Source organism: Mesoplodon mirus, assembly GCF_964341445.2.
Source record: "Mesoplodon mirus genome assembly, chromosome: 5".
Lineage (NCBI taxonomy): Eukaryota > Metazoa > Chordata > Mammalia > Artiodactyla > Ziphiidae > Mesoplodon > Mesoplodon mirus.
Genome location: NC_138980.1, coordinates 78,758,888 through 78,776,899, shown reverse-complemented (window position 1 = coordinate 78,776,899; position 18,012 = coordinate 78,758,888). Strand labels below are relative to the sequence as shown.

At 41.4% G+C, this 18,012-nt stretch overlaps 1 protein-coding gene across 1 annotated transcript in view; it reads left to right on the top strand.

Annotated features, from left to right (window-relative positions):
• Window positions 1-18,012, top strand: part of MEGF10 (multiple EGF like domains 10) — a 122,212-nt gene that overhangs the window by 84,714 nt on the left and 19,486 nt on the right. Inside the window, exons 10-15 of the mRNA XM_082620437.1 lie at window positions 6-126; window positions 931-1,094; window positions 3,382-3,484; window positions 15,632-15,778; window positions 16,967-17,101; window positions 17,628-17,756. Coding sequence (XP_082476563.1) covers window positions 6-126; window positions 931-1,094; window positions 3,382-3,484; window positions 15,632-15,778; window positions 16,967-17,101; window positions 17,628-17,756 — 799 coding nt within the window. The remainder of the gene's footprint in view (window positions 1-5; window positions 127-930; window positions 1,095-3,381; window positions 3,485-15,631; window positions 15,779-16,966; window positions 17,102-17,627; window positions 17,757-18,012) is intronic.

Here is an 18,012-nt window from a genome sequence, read left to right as displayed (position 1 = left end):
TCTAGGGAATTGACTGTTCTACCCCATGCCCTCTGGGAACCTATGGGATAAATTGTTCCTCTCTCTGCGGCTGTAAAAACGATGCTGTCTGCTCTCCAGTGGATGGGTCTTGTACTTGCAAAGCAGGTGAGTGGGTGAATGAGTCTGTTACCTGATCCTAGTCCTGTTAACTCCTAAAGGCACAGGAAAGAAACTTTAACTAGGATTCTAGCTCCAGCTATGCAGAAATACGGTGCCTGGACTCAGCAAGACCCTTATCCAGGGAGAGCTCTCCTGCTTTTATGAGTTAAAGGGAGAGGCTCAGATGAGATGATCTCTGAAGTCGCTGCCAGCTCCAAAAGTCTGTGAGTCTCTGTGATTTGGTGAGGAGTAAGCAAGCAGACATGTGTCCATTCCCGTAAATTGATTGGCCTGGAGTCCTGACAAGAAATGCAGCCAAGCACCTGGTTGTACGTGGGGGCTGGATCGTGTTTATTCAGTTGCTGCAGCAGCCGGGATCCTGGATACGCACTGTTCATGGTTCATGGGCTCCTGCTTTAAAGATGGGGTTGTTCTTTCAAACACAAACTTTCCTTCTCCCTCCCATGTAAATATTTCATTTGCTGACCTGAACAAAACTCAGCACCCCACAATGTGCATCATTGCGCATTAGATAGTGAGTGATGTACGTTGTACATCTTCACTTCATCTCTCTTCCCCCAGTAGCCCGGTAGTGCTTCTCAGTGTTGGCATCCTTGACAGCTGTGTGGGTGTTTTAGTTCATTTCTGGTAGAGGCTTTACATGACAGAGCCAATGCTCCCTGAGCTGTGGCAGGGGCACTTCTGTGCACCTCTGAGATGTTTCTCAGGTGAAGAGTGGCTTGGAAAGGCTGGGCAGAGTTCCCTGCTGCCTCTGTTTGCTCATGTGCCCTGGCACTCTTGTCGTGGCAGGCTGGCATGGGGTGGACTGCTCCATCAGCTGTCCCAGTGGCACATGGGGCTTTGGCTGTAACTTAACATGCCAGTGCCTCAACGGCGGAGCCTGCAACACCCTGGATGGGACCTGCACCTGTGCACCTGGATGGCGTGGGGAGAAATGTGAATTTCCCTGCCAGGTATGACCCAACTGGGAGGGCCGGGAGGAGCTGATGCCAGAGGGTTAGCTTATTTTTGCAGACTTCATGATTTAAAGTGCCTGATAGTGAACCAAACCATAGTGACTACTAGAAGAATTGAGGTGTTTCAACTCAGATTGGATACAGGATAGGAAAAGGAATAGATGTGGAAATTAGTTAGGCAGCTTTGTGAGAATCCCTTCCTTCCTCTCTCTCCTGGTTCCCGCCACCATTCCCCTCTGTTTTCCTTATTCTAAAATACCCATATCTTCATGGCAGCCAGTCACCAGCATTTGTCAAACACCCAGTGTATGCCTGTCAACTCTCCAAATATTGTGTTTCCATTATAATGGAAATACTCCAGGCTTTGGGGTGGAAAGTGGCAGGACATTGAAAGGGGGGTGGTGATGGTGTCACAGAAAGCCTCAGTGAGGTGGTGAAGGGTTTGGAAACAGCCACCTTTTAACACAGATATCTCTGAAGTCACACAAATCTCCATAGATTTCCATGGTTCAAGGCTGACTCTGTTCCCTTGACCTACTTTGGAGACACCCATCATCAGAACCCCTGTGCCGAGTCTGCCGCAGGCCAACAGGGTGGGCAATGGGTAGTGCATTCTGTAGTAACAGCCCATTTCACTTGCTTCCTCTCACGCACGGGGACAGTTTCCTTCCCTCTTTTCCATTGCTCTTTCTCCCTATGCTCTCGAGCCATTAAGCATTCTCTCAGTGGTGTGTGTTCTTTGCCTCCCGGGGAGCATCTGATGGTGAGGTGACACGATGACCCCCTGAACTGGCCCTCTCGAGGGGGGCCTTCCACAGAACGCTTTTCTCCCTGGGCTTCCTCCTCATTAAGTGCAGCCCATTTGGCAGCTAGAGAGCATCTCACCGGGGGCTATTCCATGCCCTCCAAACCCCTAGGACAAAGTTAGCTTAGCTTTGCCTCCTGTCATCCACCAGTGAACAGATTATTAGTGCTCTGAGATGGGCTTGAAGATCACCCTTCACTCCCAGTCTGAGTGTGGACAAAGCAAAGCCCCCAGCACAATCTTGTACTTTTTTGGTATATTATTAGATGCATTAATAAATCAGCAAAGGCTGAAGATGGTTTAGTGGCTCACAGTGTGGCAAAGCTAAATCCTATAAGCCTGAACAAACATTAGTAGAACCTAAAAATGTTTTTTTAATATTTTATTTTAGTAAGCACTAGACAAGTGATTATGCCATCTAACACCCACTACCTGTTTAATGCTGGTTCTCGGTGCCTCCCTCTTGGTAATTTTGCAGCTTGGTGCTGTGGGAGGTTTGTAGTGCTCTCCCTCAGTCAGGACCTGGCAAAAGAGCAGGGCTTATAAATGCAGAACTTTCATTCCTCTCCCATAAACTAAATGATCACGTCTGTGAAGAGTCTCATCTCTGCTGGACCACCAATGCAGATGTGCATGTGAAAACATTAAGGTCTGGGAGGGGATGAGGGCAGGTGTGTGTGGGGGGCGGTGTGCCTGACACACACTGCATCCTCGCTCAGGAGGTTGAATCAGAATGTTTCATGTGGTTTAGATGGCATCATGGAGAGGAGGATGCTAATTAGGAAAAGTGACAAAAGATGTTAATTTCTCCTAATTCTGTGTATCTCTTCGGCAGTTTATGGAAATGATCTTCATCATTAGAACTGTTATTTTTAAAATTTTAGGCTTTCTTTATCTGGGTCAGGGACTTCCCTTTTCACTAATGAATAGAATGCCTTGTAGGAGAATAAAATTCTGGAACCGTGTATGGTGGCAGATGTTAACTTATTGTGGTGATCATTTCACAATATAAACAAATAACGAATCATTATATTTTAGACCTGAAACTAATAAAATGTATGTCAATTATACCTCAATGGGGAAAAAAATGCCCTGTAAGGAGTACTGAAATATTTTATAAAAATCTTTAGGAACAAAAAGACAGTATTTTTATGAGTTGTGGCTCATGGTAAGATAAAGATTCTTTTAATTAATTGGCATGTTTACCTATATTTGCCTATATGCACATCAGCATATTGGCATAGTTGGTTCACCATTCGTATGGTAGACATAAACTAAGGTTTGAGTGATTTAAAAATGCTTACCTCTTGCAGCCTAGCCTATATTTGGGGTGCCAAGAAGACATGGGTAGAAGTGATTGTAATGCATGCTGCTGAGAGGTGTTTGTGAGGGGAGGGTGCTGTTTCTGAAATGGCTGACTGAGGTCCCTCTCATCTCCCACCATGGGATTCCCATCCCTCATTGCTATCTTCCATGCAGGATGGCACGTATGGGCTGAACTGTGCCGAGCGCTGTGACTGCAGCCATGCGGATGGCTGCCACCCCACCACGGGCCATTGCCGCTGCCTCCCTGGATGGTCAGGTGAGAACCAAGGGTCACTACTTGAAATGGGAAACACGCCAACTTGTGCCTAGCGCTGTTCCTTGCTACTTCAGAGAAACATGCACAGGTCAACTTTTCAGAAAAAAAATGAAAATATGGTAAAGTCTCCAGGAAGCGCACAAATTTTTACCCAAGAAATATTACTGCTAGGCCTAATTAATCTGTAATCCAGGGATGACTTTTTGTTGAATCAGGCAAGGGTAGTTCTCTTGAGCCTTCTGGTATGGATGTTATGGAAAAACCTGAACGAACTTTTTGGCCAACCCAATACAACTATCAGAATTCACGTCATCAAGAGGGGAAAATTGTGAATTGCTGTGAAGGGTTTAGCAAGACCTCTGTGGTATTTTTGAGCATTGAGGAAAGAATGATTGAAATAAACCATAAGAAAATAAGTTCACCTCAGTGAGGCAAAACTATTAAATAGTTTTATGGTTAATATGCAAATATTAAAATATTTATTACTAGAAATATTTCTTACAATAATATTTGTCTTAAAAATTCATAATATGATTGAGGACAAATTTTCTAACCACAAGGTAGAAATTTCTCCTTATTTATATGGCTTCTTGGTTTCAGCCAGGAAGTTTATCAAACTAACAGTGGTCTTGGGAGAAGAACCATGTTTTCGCTTAGGATATATAGACTTGGGAGATGGCACTAAATGCCCAAGCAAATTGGTATCTTGCTCTTCTTTTTGATACATAAATTCAAGGCTGTTCTAAGAGGACAAAAGAAGCCAAAAAATAGAATTTTAAACACTCATTAAGAAAAATTGCTAATGGGAATGCAATAGGAAAATTATCGGATATTGGAAAGAATGAACTGAATATATTGATGAACATTTCTTCTGTAAGTAAATTGAAATGTTAAATGCTGATTGCCAACTTAGAGTGAAATCCTCTTAAACTGGAGACAGGATTAGAGGTAGATAAATGAACCAAAACTTTCCTTTAAAATTATATTCTCATTAGAAGTCATTTGTGTGTGCTTTTGTATATATTTGTGTCTAAATATATTTGTATATATATTTAGAGAAGAGAGAGGGATTTGTAAGACAGAGCTGTTTCCATATTGGTGATTCTTCAGTATCCTCCAGAATAGTTTTTTAACTTGTCCTCTAAAAGAGAAATTGATAGTAACAAGCCCAGTATTCTCTTCAGTGATGGTTCATATTTTCAGAAGATGGGTCTTTCAGAGAAGTCTCTTATGCCTCCATACCAGCGTTGTCATGTTGAGGAAATTATGGAGTGGCCTTACCTTTTAGCAAAAATGCACACAAAGAAGACTCTAGAGAAATAATAATAAGTAATGCTTATACTGCAGGCTTACAACTCTAAGAGGTAGAAAATATTATTTTCTCCTTTTTTCAGATGAGGAAACTGAGGCAAAGAGAAGTTAAGTGGCCTGACCCAGAGTCCCAGAGTCAGTAAACATGAGAAATGGGATTTGCACCAATGCTGTCCCACCATGTAGCCAGCTCTCTTAACTTTTACACCCTACTGCCATGCGTGGACTTAGTCCAGGAAGTGCTGGGGGGAGAGGGAAGTTACACTGAGATTTATTTTCAGCATGGATGAAGACTTCTGAGAATTATATGAGAGGACCATGGTGCTCAGTGCTGATAACTAGCAACCTTTTTATAGATAGATAGGTAGGTAGGTAGATAGATAGATAGACTCACATATCATAGAATTCACCGATTTAAAGTGTAGAATTCAGTGGTTTTTAGTGTATTCAAACAATTGTACTGCCATTACCACTATCAATTTTAGAAGATCTTCATTATCACCCCACAACAAAAACCCTATTAGTACCTATTAGCAGTCATTCTCCATTTACTCCCAACTCACCCTCCCACCCCCTTGTCTCTACTCTAGGCAACCACTAATCTACTTTCTGTTTCTGTAAACTTGCCTATTCTGGATATTGTATAGATTCATATAATATGTGGTATTTTGTAACTGGATTTCTTCTCTTAGCATATATTTTTAAGGTTCATCCATATTGGAGCATATATCAATACTTCATTCCTTTTGACTGGCAAATAATATTCCATTGTGTGGATAGGCAACATTTTATTTACCCATTCATCAGTTGATAGACATTTGGGTTGTTTCCACCTTTTTGGCTATTATGAAAAATACTGTTATGAACATTCTTGTACAATTTTTGTGTGGATGTATATATTTTAGGTATACACTTAGGCGTGGAATTGCTGGGTTGTATGATAACTCTAAGTTTAACCTTTTTAAGAACTACTGCACTTCTTTTCCAAAGCATCTGTACCATTTTGCATTCCTACCAGCAGTGTATGAAGTTTCCATATCCTCACCACACTTGTTATTATCTTTTTGATTATAGCCATCCTGTTGGGTGTGAAATCTTATCTTATTGTGTTTTTGATTTGCATTCCCTCAATAAGTAATGATGTTGAGCATCTTTTCATATATTTATTGGCCATCTGTATATCTTCTTTGTAGAAATATCTCTTCAGATACTTTGCTCATTTTTTAACTTGGGTTATTTGTCTTTTTATTATTGAGTTGTAATATCTCTTTATATATTCTAGCTCTACATCCCTTTTCAGATATATAATTTGCAAACATTTTCCCTCTGTGATTATTTTTTCACTCTCTTGATGGTGTCTTTTGCCACAGAAAATTTTTATATTTATAAAGTTCAGTTTATCTATTTTTTTCTTTTGTTGCTTGTACTTTTGGTGTCAAATCTAAGAAACCATTGCCTAATCCTAGATAACAGTGATTTATGCCTGAGTATTCTTCTAAGCATTTTATAATTTTAGCTTTTACATTCTGGTCTTCGATACATTTTGAGTTTGTTTCTATATATGGTGTGAGGTAGGGGTCCAAATTTATTCATTTGTATGTCAGTATCCTGTTGTCCCAGCACCATTTGTTGAGAAGAACATTCTTTCCCCCACTGTATTGTCTTGATATGCTTGTCAGAAAGCAATTTACCATAAATGTGACAGCATTATTTCTGGCCTCTCATTTCTATTCCATTGATATATATGCCTATCCTTATGTCAGTAACATACTCTTTTGATTGCTGTAGCTTTGTAGAAAGTTTTAAAATTGGGACATGTGAGTCTTCCAACTTTGGTCTTCTTTATCCAGATTGTTTGGCTATCCTGGGTCCTTTGAATTTCCATATGTATTTAGGATCATCATGTTAACTCCTGCAAAGAAACAAGGTGTAAAATTAAAGAGGATTGAATAAATAGATCCATGAGAGTAATACTGCCAACTTATCAATATTAAGTATTCAGATCCTTGAATGTAGGAGGCCAACAGTAACCTCTGCAGTGGTGTCTCTCAGCCCTTTGGAATTTGTTGAGAGCTTCTTTGGCCTCTGGCAGGAGTAAACTGAGAAAAACTGTAGTGTGCTTGATTTCTAGTGTTTGAGAGCTACCTTGGGGAACAGGTCAAGACTTGTGTAATAGACTTCATTTTCTGTCAATAGGAGCTACCCACAGAAACAAGGACTCCCTAGCCCTCTAATTCCTCCCTGACTTGCAAAGACTGAGATAACTGACTTCCCAATGTGAAATTCTACCTTCCCATGTTTCTGTTTGGCTCTTAATTACTAAATGTTAAAACTACATCCCTCCAGGGATTAAACCAGATTTTGTAACTTCACAGCGTTCTTGAAGTTCTCAAATGTAGTGACCAGTATTAAGTTCTCAAAGAACACAGTGAAGCAAATAGCATTTTAGCCCCCTGGCAAATTCAGAACCTAACTAATAGAGAAGTCACATCATTTGTTTTGGGCCATACTCCACCAAATCTACTTTTGTCTTATGAATATAGAGGAAATATGAGATGTTCCTGAACACACCAGTCATTGATCAAGTGTCCACCTGCTTTGATGATTTAGAACAAACCTGTGAAAAGCATGTGCTAGTATACATGAGAAAAGCAGGAGATATGATTTAGCCTGAAGCCAGCTAGAAAATATGTTAGTTGCATTCCATAGTCTGGGTCATGGGGTAAGACAAATGATCCCATCTGGCCTTAGACCTGTGGAGCTCCTGTAGGGATGCAGTGGCTTTGTCACACAACATAATCTTGTAATCCTCTGTCCATCTGTGACTGGTCTGCTTCTCCAAAGGGGAGGAAGTTGTGCTGCTTCATTTGTTCTATCACTTGTTGCCCACCATCTCTTTGCTTCATGGCTCCAATGTCTAATTCCTGTGGGTCTTCTGCATGGGCTGTTGGTCTGTAAGTATCTAAGACTGCTGGGAGACATTTTTTAGAGCAGTTATCCCCTGCACACAACAGAACACACTTGTATAAGCAAACACATGTAGAGGAAAAGAAAGTTCCTGAAGTTCTGGATAACACCCTACAGTTGGATCAAGAATTGTCTTATTTTTCTAAAGGAAAGAAGAGTAGACTCTGTATTATGTACACAGAACACCATTTCATTTTCAAAACTGGGTAGACTCATCATTTTTCATTACATACTTGTTTTGAGTAAGTACCTCATAAGGACATTTCAAAACAGGAAGAAAGCTTTGCTTTTCCTTTAGATATCAGGTTTGGGGCAAAATAAGTAACCTCAGTCCAGGGAAGCAAGTGATTCTGTTTCCTTCCTCCTTATTGTGGAGATTGCTCTAGGTGAAATGTTGAGAATCGCTGAGAGGGTAGCAAGTATGTGGGATGACAGTGAGGCTTTTGTGAAGGAATCAATGAAATCTAACACAGGGACCTGGGCTCTTCCCTCGACCAAATCATCAAGATACTGTAGAGGCACCAAATGTGCTCAGCCGCTGAGGATGGGGACAGGCTGATCTGGCCTAGGAGTATGGATCCAGCAAGAAGGGTCAAGAGACCTTTATCCCTCTTTGCAAAGAAACTGACATACCCACATTGAGGAAGTCAGGCACTGACATGATACACTGAGGAAGTCAGCTTGCTTTCTCACCAAGGGGCTCATCACCATCCTTGTAACTTCACTCTCTTTTCTAATGTTTGACGGTCTTTTTTCTTAAAGGAAACAAGACTCTTATTTATTTCTACTATAATTGATAGTCCCATTTTTACCTAGTCATAAAATAAGTTTTCAAAATGTACTACCATAAATATTAACCAAAATTTGCATCTGACATCCCAGTTACTATTTCCAAAAGAAATGTAGCATTTTTCAAAAGAAGAGACGTGCACTTTTATTATATGTTTTTAATTAAAACCTTAATGTATTGATGTGTTTAGCCAATAGGTTTCTTTATCGAACAGAGGCAGATTGCATTAAAAGGGAAAAAATGAAACATCAACAAAATATAGGCTGTGTCCTGGGCTCCTTCTCCCACACCTCTGCTACACACACACACACACACACACACACACACACACACAGTCTAATAAAATGAGACTGACTCTTCAAAATCATTATTCTGAAATCCCAGGTGTCAGTGAAATATAATTAGTTGTATGTGTGTGTGTGTATGTATGTTTCCAGAGTAGTGGAGTGATATGCTTATAAAGTTTTTCCCCAAAACAGTAGAAACACGCTGATTTTTTTTGCCCTTCCTTTCTGCTCTGACTTCAGTCAGCTAGATCACCTCTTTGCTGAGTGTTACAGCTAATCAGGATTTCATTCCAGCTGTCTGGGAGGATATGCAGTCTCCAGGCTGGTTCCCGACCCTGGCTAAGATCACTGTCACCGGGGAACTCCTTTAACTCATATAACTCATATATTCCTGATCCCCACTTCACACCTACTAAATGACAATCTGGAGGGTGCATGAGGAGGAGGATGGAGCCATTGCCAGCTCATAAAGTACCATTTGGACAAATTTGGAAAAGGTTTGGAATTCCCTCAGGGTGTGCTTCTTGGTGGTAGAATGCAACGAGCTGGATTTCTGCTCTAACTTAGCCCTTTAGCCAGGGGCTCTTGTGCAGTGTACAACCTGCACAACCTTACCTGTTGGCCCTGTCTGTTATTTAAAAAGTTACCCCGGTAATTGCAGGGGCAATTACCCATCTGTGGGTTGGCTTCTGCTCTACCTTGCTACTCTAGTGATTGAAGAGGTTGGAGTCCAGGGGAGCATTTCTGCAACAGAAAACCTCATAGCCAGTGGCAGAAGACTAGAGGAGGCTTAGAGATACATTCATTCCAGAACAAAAAAGTTAAGTGCTAAACTGAGAGAAAAGAGATTAAGATGACAAAGCAAAGTCTAGGAGTCTTAGGAAAGAGAGTGGGACTAGCAAGGCATGGATAATGATGAGGAGGGGAAAGGAGAGTAGGAAGAGAGGTGGGGTGCTCGTCTGAGCCCAGCCAGGAAGGGGGGCACTGGAAAGAGGAAACACTGCAGGCAACTTCATGAGAAGAGGCCAGCTTTTCTACTCTTCCCAGCAAGCAGAACCAGGCCTGCAGTGGTCCCAGCACCTCTCCAGAAGGACAGCCCCCCTTTCTAAGTTTCCCCACACACACCGAGTTTGACCAGCTGAGTAAGGGAGCTGCTGCTTCGGACACTGATCGGTGATGCCTGAATTGTCATAGTAAGGGGAGACCCACCTTTCTTTGTCAAGTGACATAGAAGTGCAGATTCAAGTGCACATGAGTTTTAATCAACGTGCTTTGCACCCAATCAGCCACAAGTGCAAATGACTCGTTATTTGACCCTTTAAGATATTGGGGCAGGAGGGGTGGGAAATGTGTTAGCATATGCATATGTCTGTCTGTCACATAGTCTTGGGGGAAGGAGTAATTTAAAAATCAGAACATGGGGTCCCTAAAGTGAGGGTGGAGGAAGGGGCTCACCCTCCCAAAAGAAAGGCTGTTGTAAAAGCCAAGCTTCCAGATCCCTAATCTGCCTGGCATTCCATTCTGTTTGCTTTTATCTGGGCCCGGACTAAGTCAGGCCATGCTCTCTGGTGTTTTGTGTTGCCACTGCAAATACAACCATCTCTGATTTACATTATTTATTTATCAAGATTTTTTTTCAACTTGGCTACCAATATAGCAGTTCCTTCTTCCTTTAACGTTTATGGTATCGAAAGAGAAAACATTTGATTTATCAACCATTTATTGAGTATCTCCACGTTGTATGCAACCACAGTGCTTCGGTGCTAGGAACAGGAAGATGAGGTAGCACCGGCTCCTGGCCGGCAGGAAGACACTCATGACTCTCAGGGAAGTCATTGTGTGGGCAGAGGTAGATAGGCCAGGGAGTCACTTGTCTACACTGCCATACACCTCTTCTTCAGGTGTCCAGAGGATTAGAAAAGCAGAGACAATGTTATGACTAAATAATTTAGTTCCTCTCTCCTATAATCACCAGGCCCAGTGATTGTTAACAAATCTCACTCTTTGCTCTAACAGATATTTAGTAGCTCGTTGCTCGGGAAAAAGACATCAAATCAAAATCATTTCCTTCATTCATTAACGCCCCAAATATTGCAATACTTGTATAAGGAATATATACAATTAAGCAAGACAAGGAGTTTGGGTTAGATCTCTGAGAGGGGAAATAATGACACCCCAGATGATTTATTTACTGCATTCATGCAATCACAAATGCCTAGTGAATGCTGATTTCACGTGGAGGCCGTGGGTATAATGCATCAGGCATTAAATGCACGAACATTTCTTTAGAGCTGCTTAGCTGAAGTTTATCACGATCACTCAGCCATTGCCTAGCAACTCGTGAAGGCTATCAAAGAGCTCTTTGTCCTCAGTCCTGGCAAAAACAGTCCCGCACAGACCTCCTTATCAGTGTTAGAATATTTATCAGGAAAAAATGCTTCCATTGAACTAGAGAGTCCTGCAAATTTAAAGATATCCCCTTCCGATTTTGTCCCTTCTTCCAAGTAGTGTAGGAAGTTGTTTCCTGAAGTAACTTGTATTAAAGCCTCTATCTGTACTTTGATAAACATTCCAAAAGAATTTCCTTAAGATGTCCCATAATTCTTTTATTGCTTTATAATCTGGCCTAACATTTAAAATCACAGACCTGAGCTCATCAAAGTCTGTCTTGCCCAAAATAAGCAGGGCAGACATTTCCACCCCCTTAGCTGGGAAGAGTCCCCATTTTAGGTACACAAAACATTAACGTGTTGGGCTTCCTGGTTTGAGTGCTCTTCTTGTAACTTCTTCAGAGAAGCAAAGAATGATATGGTTGCTCCATACAGTTGGAAAATGGTTCTGAATATTATGTTGGAAAGAGGAACTGTGCTTACTGACTCATTCAACAAACACTTATTTAACACCCTCCATGTACTGGGCACTGCAGTGAACAAAAGCAGGCATCATCCATCTCTTCCTCACAGAGCTGCCAGAATTCCTAAACTACCCTGGATGGAATATGGGTGAGGGGATGGTCTTTCATCTGCATTCTCTCCTGCACCCCTGTGGAATTCATCTTGCCCCCAGGTGCCATTGATTTCATTCAAGACCTTGTCATTTTTATCACTTTTTACTTGGGTAACCCAAAATAGCCACCTAACATGTCTTCTTTCCTCCAGGCTCATCGTCTTCAAACCATCATCTTCCCTCCTACAAAGCACAAATCTAACTATGCCTCTCTCCTACTTAATTGTCCATCTGGTCTCTGTTAACACCAGGAGGAAGCTCATACTCCACAGCATGGCATCCTTGGCTCTTCCCTATGTGACCACTGCCTGCTGCCCCGTTGCCTTTCCTGCTTTTCCCGGCACCAACTTCAGCTGTCCCCAACACTTGTGATTTCTGAAGGATAGACACATACTTCTTAGGGCCCGAACCTTGCACCCACCATTCTGTTAGCCTGGGACCCTCCTCCACCTTCACAAGCTAACTCCTTCCCTAATCATGATCCCCAGACAGGGTTGGATATGGCTGTTCTGGGGCCATTATCACTCTAGAATTGGAGGTCTTTCTTAGAGAACCTTTCACGAGCAAACCAGCAGTTTCTAGACCCCTTGAATGTTTATTGAGCTGAATTCTCTTTTCTGTCTTTGACAAACAAGGTAAGAAAAAGATGTCTTATAGCACTCCAGCAAGGTTGGCAAAGAGTAGGATGAGAATAATGGAAATAATTAAGGAATAAAACAAATACACACACACACACACACACACACACACACACACAGCCCCTCCCACCCCCCAAAAAATGGTTATAGCAAACTTACAATTCCCTATCCTGGAGAAAATTTCATTGCAGGGTTAGCCCTATATGGAGGTCATATCAGTGGCCATATACCAAGTGTGACCTAGAGAAGCACTTACCCCAGTACTACCTCCTAAATTTCAGTCAGCCCTACTGCCTGAAATTCCACAGCTAGAGATTTATTTCTTAGGCTTCTAACATGTATGCTGTCTTAAAATACTAATATTTTCTAGAGAAGATAACACCTCAGCAAATACATTTATCTTATCTTTTTCTGACTGTAAGATGAAATGAAAGATAACAGGAGGGCACAGAGGTCCAGAGGGGAGGAATAGCAATAGGAGAAAATGGTGCAGTAAGAGGAGAAAGCTTCATGCTTTTTTCCCGGAGTTGCCCCTTGACTGAAACATGCTTTATATTTGTCTCCAAATAGATTTGGCATTAATATCTGCAAAATGATGACTCACTTTTACTAGTGATAGAGAAGAAAAAAAGGAATTGAATTTTTAAAGCGAGTTGGTAATAGAATTGTTATAATTTACTTGCCAAGGAAAGACTTCTTTGCAGCCCTAAAATAAAAGTTATTTAAACATAAGCTTGGTTCTATTGAAATATGCTCATATGATTGGAGACAGAAGGCTTGATAGATGATCTCTAGAATTCCCTGTGATTCTCTGGAAATGAAATGATGGGTAAATCATGTGAAAAAAAAGCTTATCTTTGCAATGGATCTCCTTGCTATATCGGGGGCCTTGTTAGTTCTATGAAAATTACCTAGATAAAGTTGATTGTAACTGATGGTTATGTTAACCAGCTGGACAAACCTACTAGAGAAGAGGAAACAGATATGAAATAAAGGATCACTTTATTCTGATTTGCCAATCTGCCCTGGCATCATTTTTCTTGACATGCTTTGATTGAGAATGTGCTAATTAATACATAAATCATGATAATCTCTAATGTGAAAAAGCAGCATATGCTTTTTGATCTAAAGTGTATTCCATCTTAACTGCATTTATTGTCATGTAGAGATTTGGTAGGTAGTTGATAAACTGAATCACCATAAATGGCTAAATCTCCACCTCCCGCAAACGCCTATCCCACAAAAAAGTGTCAAAAATCAGGACTAATTTTCAGGATGATTTTCAGATTAGCCAGATAATCATTCAGCTTCCACTTCTTTAAAATCCTAACTCGGATTTGCCTGGGTAGCTCTAGACCAAAATGGCCAGGGTCGTCTCCGTCTCAATGAAGCAGGTGTCCCGTATTAGCTGCTGCTAAATAGGAGTGCTGGCTCACCATCAGAGCTCAGGACTTGAACTTGAATAGAGAGTGAAGCCTGTAGCAGGTTACCTTTATGGGTACTTCTTTCAAATCTGGAAAACAAACTTTAGATTTGCAGCCTCTTTCAAAGTGGTTTGCTCCTCAATCCATTTGATGCTTCTGCCTAGTAGAGCTATGAGTCAAAACACCAGCTAAGGCTCTGGGGCAGCTTTAGCACACTTGGGGAGCATAGCATTTGCAATTCCATCTCAGTTTTTTGAAAAAGATTTGAAAGAAAGATCAAATATTTGTGAACTCAAGAAAGAAAATATCATAGTAGGCCAAAATTCCACGTTTTATTTTATGGGGAACACTTAAACCCCAGTTGGCTTCTAACAGGCCTGCTTGCCTTTCTTCAGCCAGCAGCCAAGCTAAAATAACAGTCTGTTGTAAGTTCAAGTGAAACACAATGAGGTCTGTGCTTTTTCATGCCTACTTAACAGCCTGTACCATGCAGAAGACTTTCAGATGGAGAAAAACAGGAACAGTCAAAAGTGGAGTTATTTCAGCAGAAATGACTGGCCACCAATTAGCAACGTTCACTTTATGGTTTGGGGCTGCTTCTGTGTTAAGGTTTGGGCCATGGTAACTTTTCTCCTAATCAATTTAGGAGCAAAAACTTTAATACAAAACAGGGCCTTGTCAGCCTCCTTGGTGCGGGCGGAGTTCGTGTTCTGGAATCGTCAGAGTGGGAGTGGGCTTGTTCCTACTGTGTTTTCACTTGGTCTGAGGCCAGCAGTCTCCAGTTCACTCCTAATTATAACTCATTCTTCTTGCCTCTCAATGCAAGGAGCATTTCTTTGAGTTGTGAAGTATTCTGACTTACAAGAAAGAGCCCCCTGTGGCATTTCGAATACAGATTTACAAAAGAAACTTCCATTTATCTCAAATAAAACCTGGTTTTATTTTTATTTTTTGCAACTTTGGATTTTCTTTGTTTCCTTTAGGCATTTGTTCACTCGTAACTGACTCTAAAGTTTCTCTATTTCCAGATTGAGAGTTAAACACCTGCATATGGGTTCATAATAATCAATAGCTTAGACAACAGCTATGAGTAACTTCATTAGTGATATTCTGCCTGTGTCTGCCCAATGGCAGATTAAATGTTTAAAGAGGAATTTGGTGGCACAGATTAGTATATCTTTCTGTCTTGCACACTGTATTTTGAAAGTATTTTAAGACTGTGTTTATTTGTTTGCTCCAGGGGAAGATTTTCTTTATGTAACACAATTTAACCACCTTTTGCTTCACCTTATCTTTTTACACTTTGTCCATTTCTCCATAAAAACAAAGAATGTCGAAGGGAGGAAGTTACCGGAGGCTAAAGGATATAGTATTTTTGATAAATTTTGCCTTCAGTAGACAGAACCCTTGGGCTTCTCCTCTGATCTCTCCTCCTAAAGAAGAAAAATCAGTATAACAAAGATGTTCTATTTCTTCTCCTTTATGACACCACAGAAAACAGTTCTGGGATTATTTTAATGGTACGATGATATGATATATGATCCAATATATGATGATGTATTGATGTGTATAAGTGGATTTTAAGCCTTGTATCATCCCCACTCACTGCTGCCCATGATACCTCAGAGTCGACATGGTAACCTTGGTCCTGGTCTCTGACTTAGCATCCCAGGCACTCGCCCCAACGGCTTCTCACTCAGCCTTGCCCGTGTGCCTTGTTTCAGGTGTCCACTGTGACAGCGTATGCACTGAGGGACGCTGGGGCCCCAACTGCTCCCTGCCCTGCTACTGTAAAAACGGGGCTTCGTGCTCCCCCGATGACGGCATCTGTGAGTGTGCGCCAGGGTTCCGAGGCACCACTTGTCAGAGAAGTAAGTGTCTCGTTAGACGGCAGTTTCCATCTTCCCTTCTCAGATCACTGTGTACAGAATCCTGATCTCTGTCCCACCCCTCAATTCATAGAAGTGTTCTGTTGCAGTCGAGGGCAGGGGAGAGTGGTGTAGGTCACCCTGTCCTTTGCAGAGCTGTCCTCACTCGATAGCCCTTCCCCAAAGGCTTCATTCTTTCCAACCTTCAGGACTAACCTAACAGATGGGGCTTTAGCCATTTCTTCTCAGGAATGATTTCATTGCCTCGTTGGCATCATCATCAGTTTCTTGATCCTGCCTTAAATCTTGCAAACGGTGTTCCAGAAATCCATTGACCTGTAACTATTTTATTCAATCATTTTGGCATTGGCCTTACCTCAATTACCAGAAGTCAACATCAGCCAAACTTTGCGGCAAATCATACGTCCTTCTAGTAGTCTGAAAGCCAGTGCTCAGGGGAAAATAGGATTGCAGAGCTTAAAATGGGGGCTGATGACATTGGTCAATAGAATTTTTGAGTTAGGGAGTGATCCATAAGATTTCCCTCAATCTTTCAGTAAATGTAATCAAGAAAGGAATATATGACTAATTGTAAGATACATTATTCTATTCTTTTAATTACGATTTTTTGCATTAAGTGTTCTATGCTGTCATTCTATACTTAAATCCAAATAATGTCTTGGGAAGAGCCTAATTATAAAGCATTTTGCTTTTTCACTTTTCAATTACAGTCATTAATCTGGACCATTTTGAGGAGGAACAATCTTTTAATTCTGACTGTAGATCTATTTATTGCCAGAAATGACTCTTGAAGAATAAAGGATTAACGTGTGGCTTGAAAGTATTTATTTGGGCCTTGTTAGTATTTAGAATTTTATTTCTTTAATTTATTTGCTCAACAAAAATTCCTCAAGCCCCTGCTCTATGCCAAGCTTCGAGCTAATTGGGGCCATAAATGGGAAAATAAAGAGAACTAAGACATTTTGCCTGCCCTGAAGCAATTCAGAGTTTACTGGCTTCTTTTCATTATTAAAGAGTGCCCTCATTCCTTTTGTTGTTGTTTTATACTTGGAAAATTCTCAGTATCATTAAAAAGAATTTTTTTTTTACCTCAAACTTGAACTAGATCCTTATGTGGAATAAGAGAGAAACACATCTCCGGGAAGATAACTATTTCCTTTCTGTTTTCAGTCTGCTCCCCTGGTTTTTATGGGCATCGCTGCAGCCAGACGTGTCCACAGTGTGTGCACAGCAGTGGGCCCTGCCACCACATCACAGGCCTGTGTGACTGCTTGCCTGGCTTCACAGGCGCCCTCTGCAATGAAGGTAGGGTGCGCAGGCTTTGGGAGAAATACGTGGTGGTGAGCACGCCCCATGCAGCCTGTCCTCAGGCTTCCCAAAGGACACGTGCGTCTTCAGCTAGCAGCTAGCGATGCCTTCTGGTATGCTGTGGCTGCAGCTTCTGTAAATATGACTTTGAGCTTTGGAAAAGCTGGCTTGCCAATCCAGCACAATCTCTTTATTCTCTGAGCTGTGCTACTTTTCAGTTTTAATTGGAAACAGCCTTCCATGAAAAATCAATATGAGGAAGGATTTTGACTCCCTGAGCAAGGAGCCAGGAAGATTTCTAGAAATGTGGTGATGTCTCCTGATTTGTGGTGCCTTAATGAGGGTCTTTGGCTTCAGATGTTCATAAAAATGAGCTCATTCAGGATGAGGGATGCTCTTGAGTGGAGGCAGCTACCAAATGGATGGCTGGGTTGATGACCTTTAAAGTCATTTCCTATCCTGAGTCTAGGATTCTGTGAGATGAGATGTAATTGTGAGTTTCTGACCTATGATTTATTCACAGTGTGTCCCAGTGGCAGATTTGGGAAAAACTGTGCAGGAATTTGCACCTGTACCAACAATGGAACCTGTAACCCCATTGACAGATCTTGTCAGTGTTACCCAGGTTGGATCGGCAGTGACTGCTCTCAACGTAAGTCTTGTTTGGGAACAACTGATCAACCATTTATTTACATTTGTTTTCAAATTCTTTAGGATTGAAGTATGAGTATTTAAATAATCAAGAAAGACTATATGAATAATTATAAGATATGTTATTTTAATTTTTTTTTTTTTTTTTTTTTTTTTGTGGTACGCGGGCCTCTCACCGTTGTGGTCTCTCCCGTTGTGGAGCACAGGCTCCGGACACACAGGCTCAGCGGCCATGGCTCACGGGCCCAGCCGCTCCG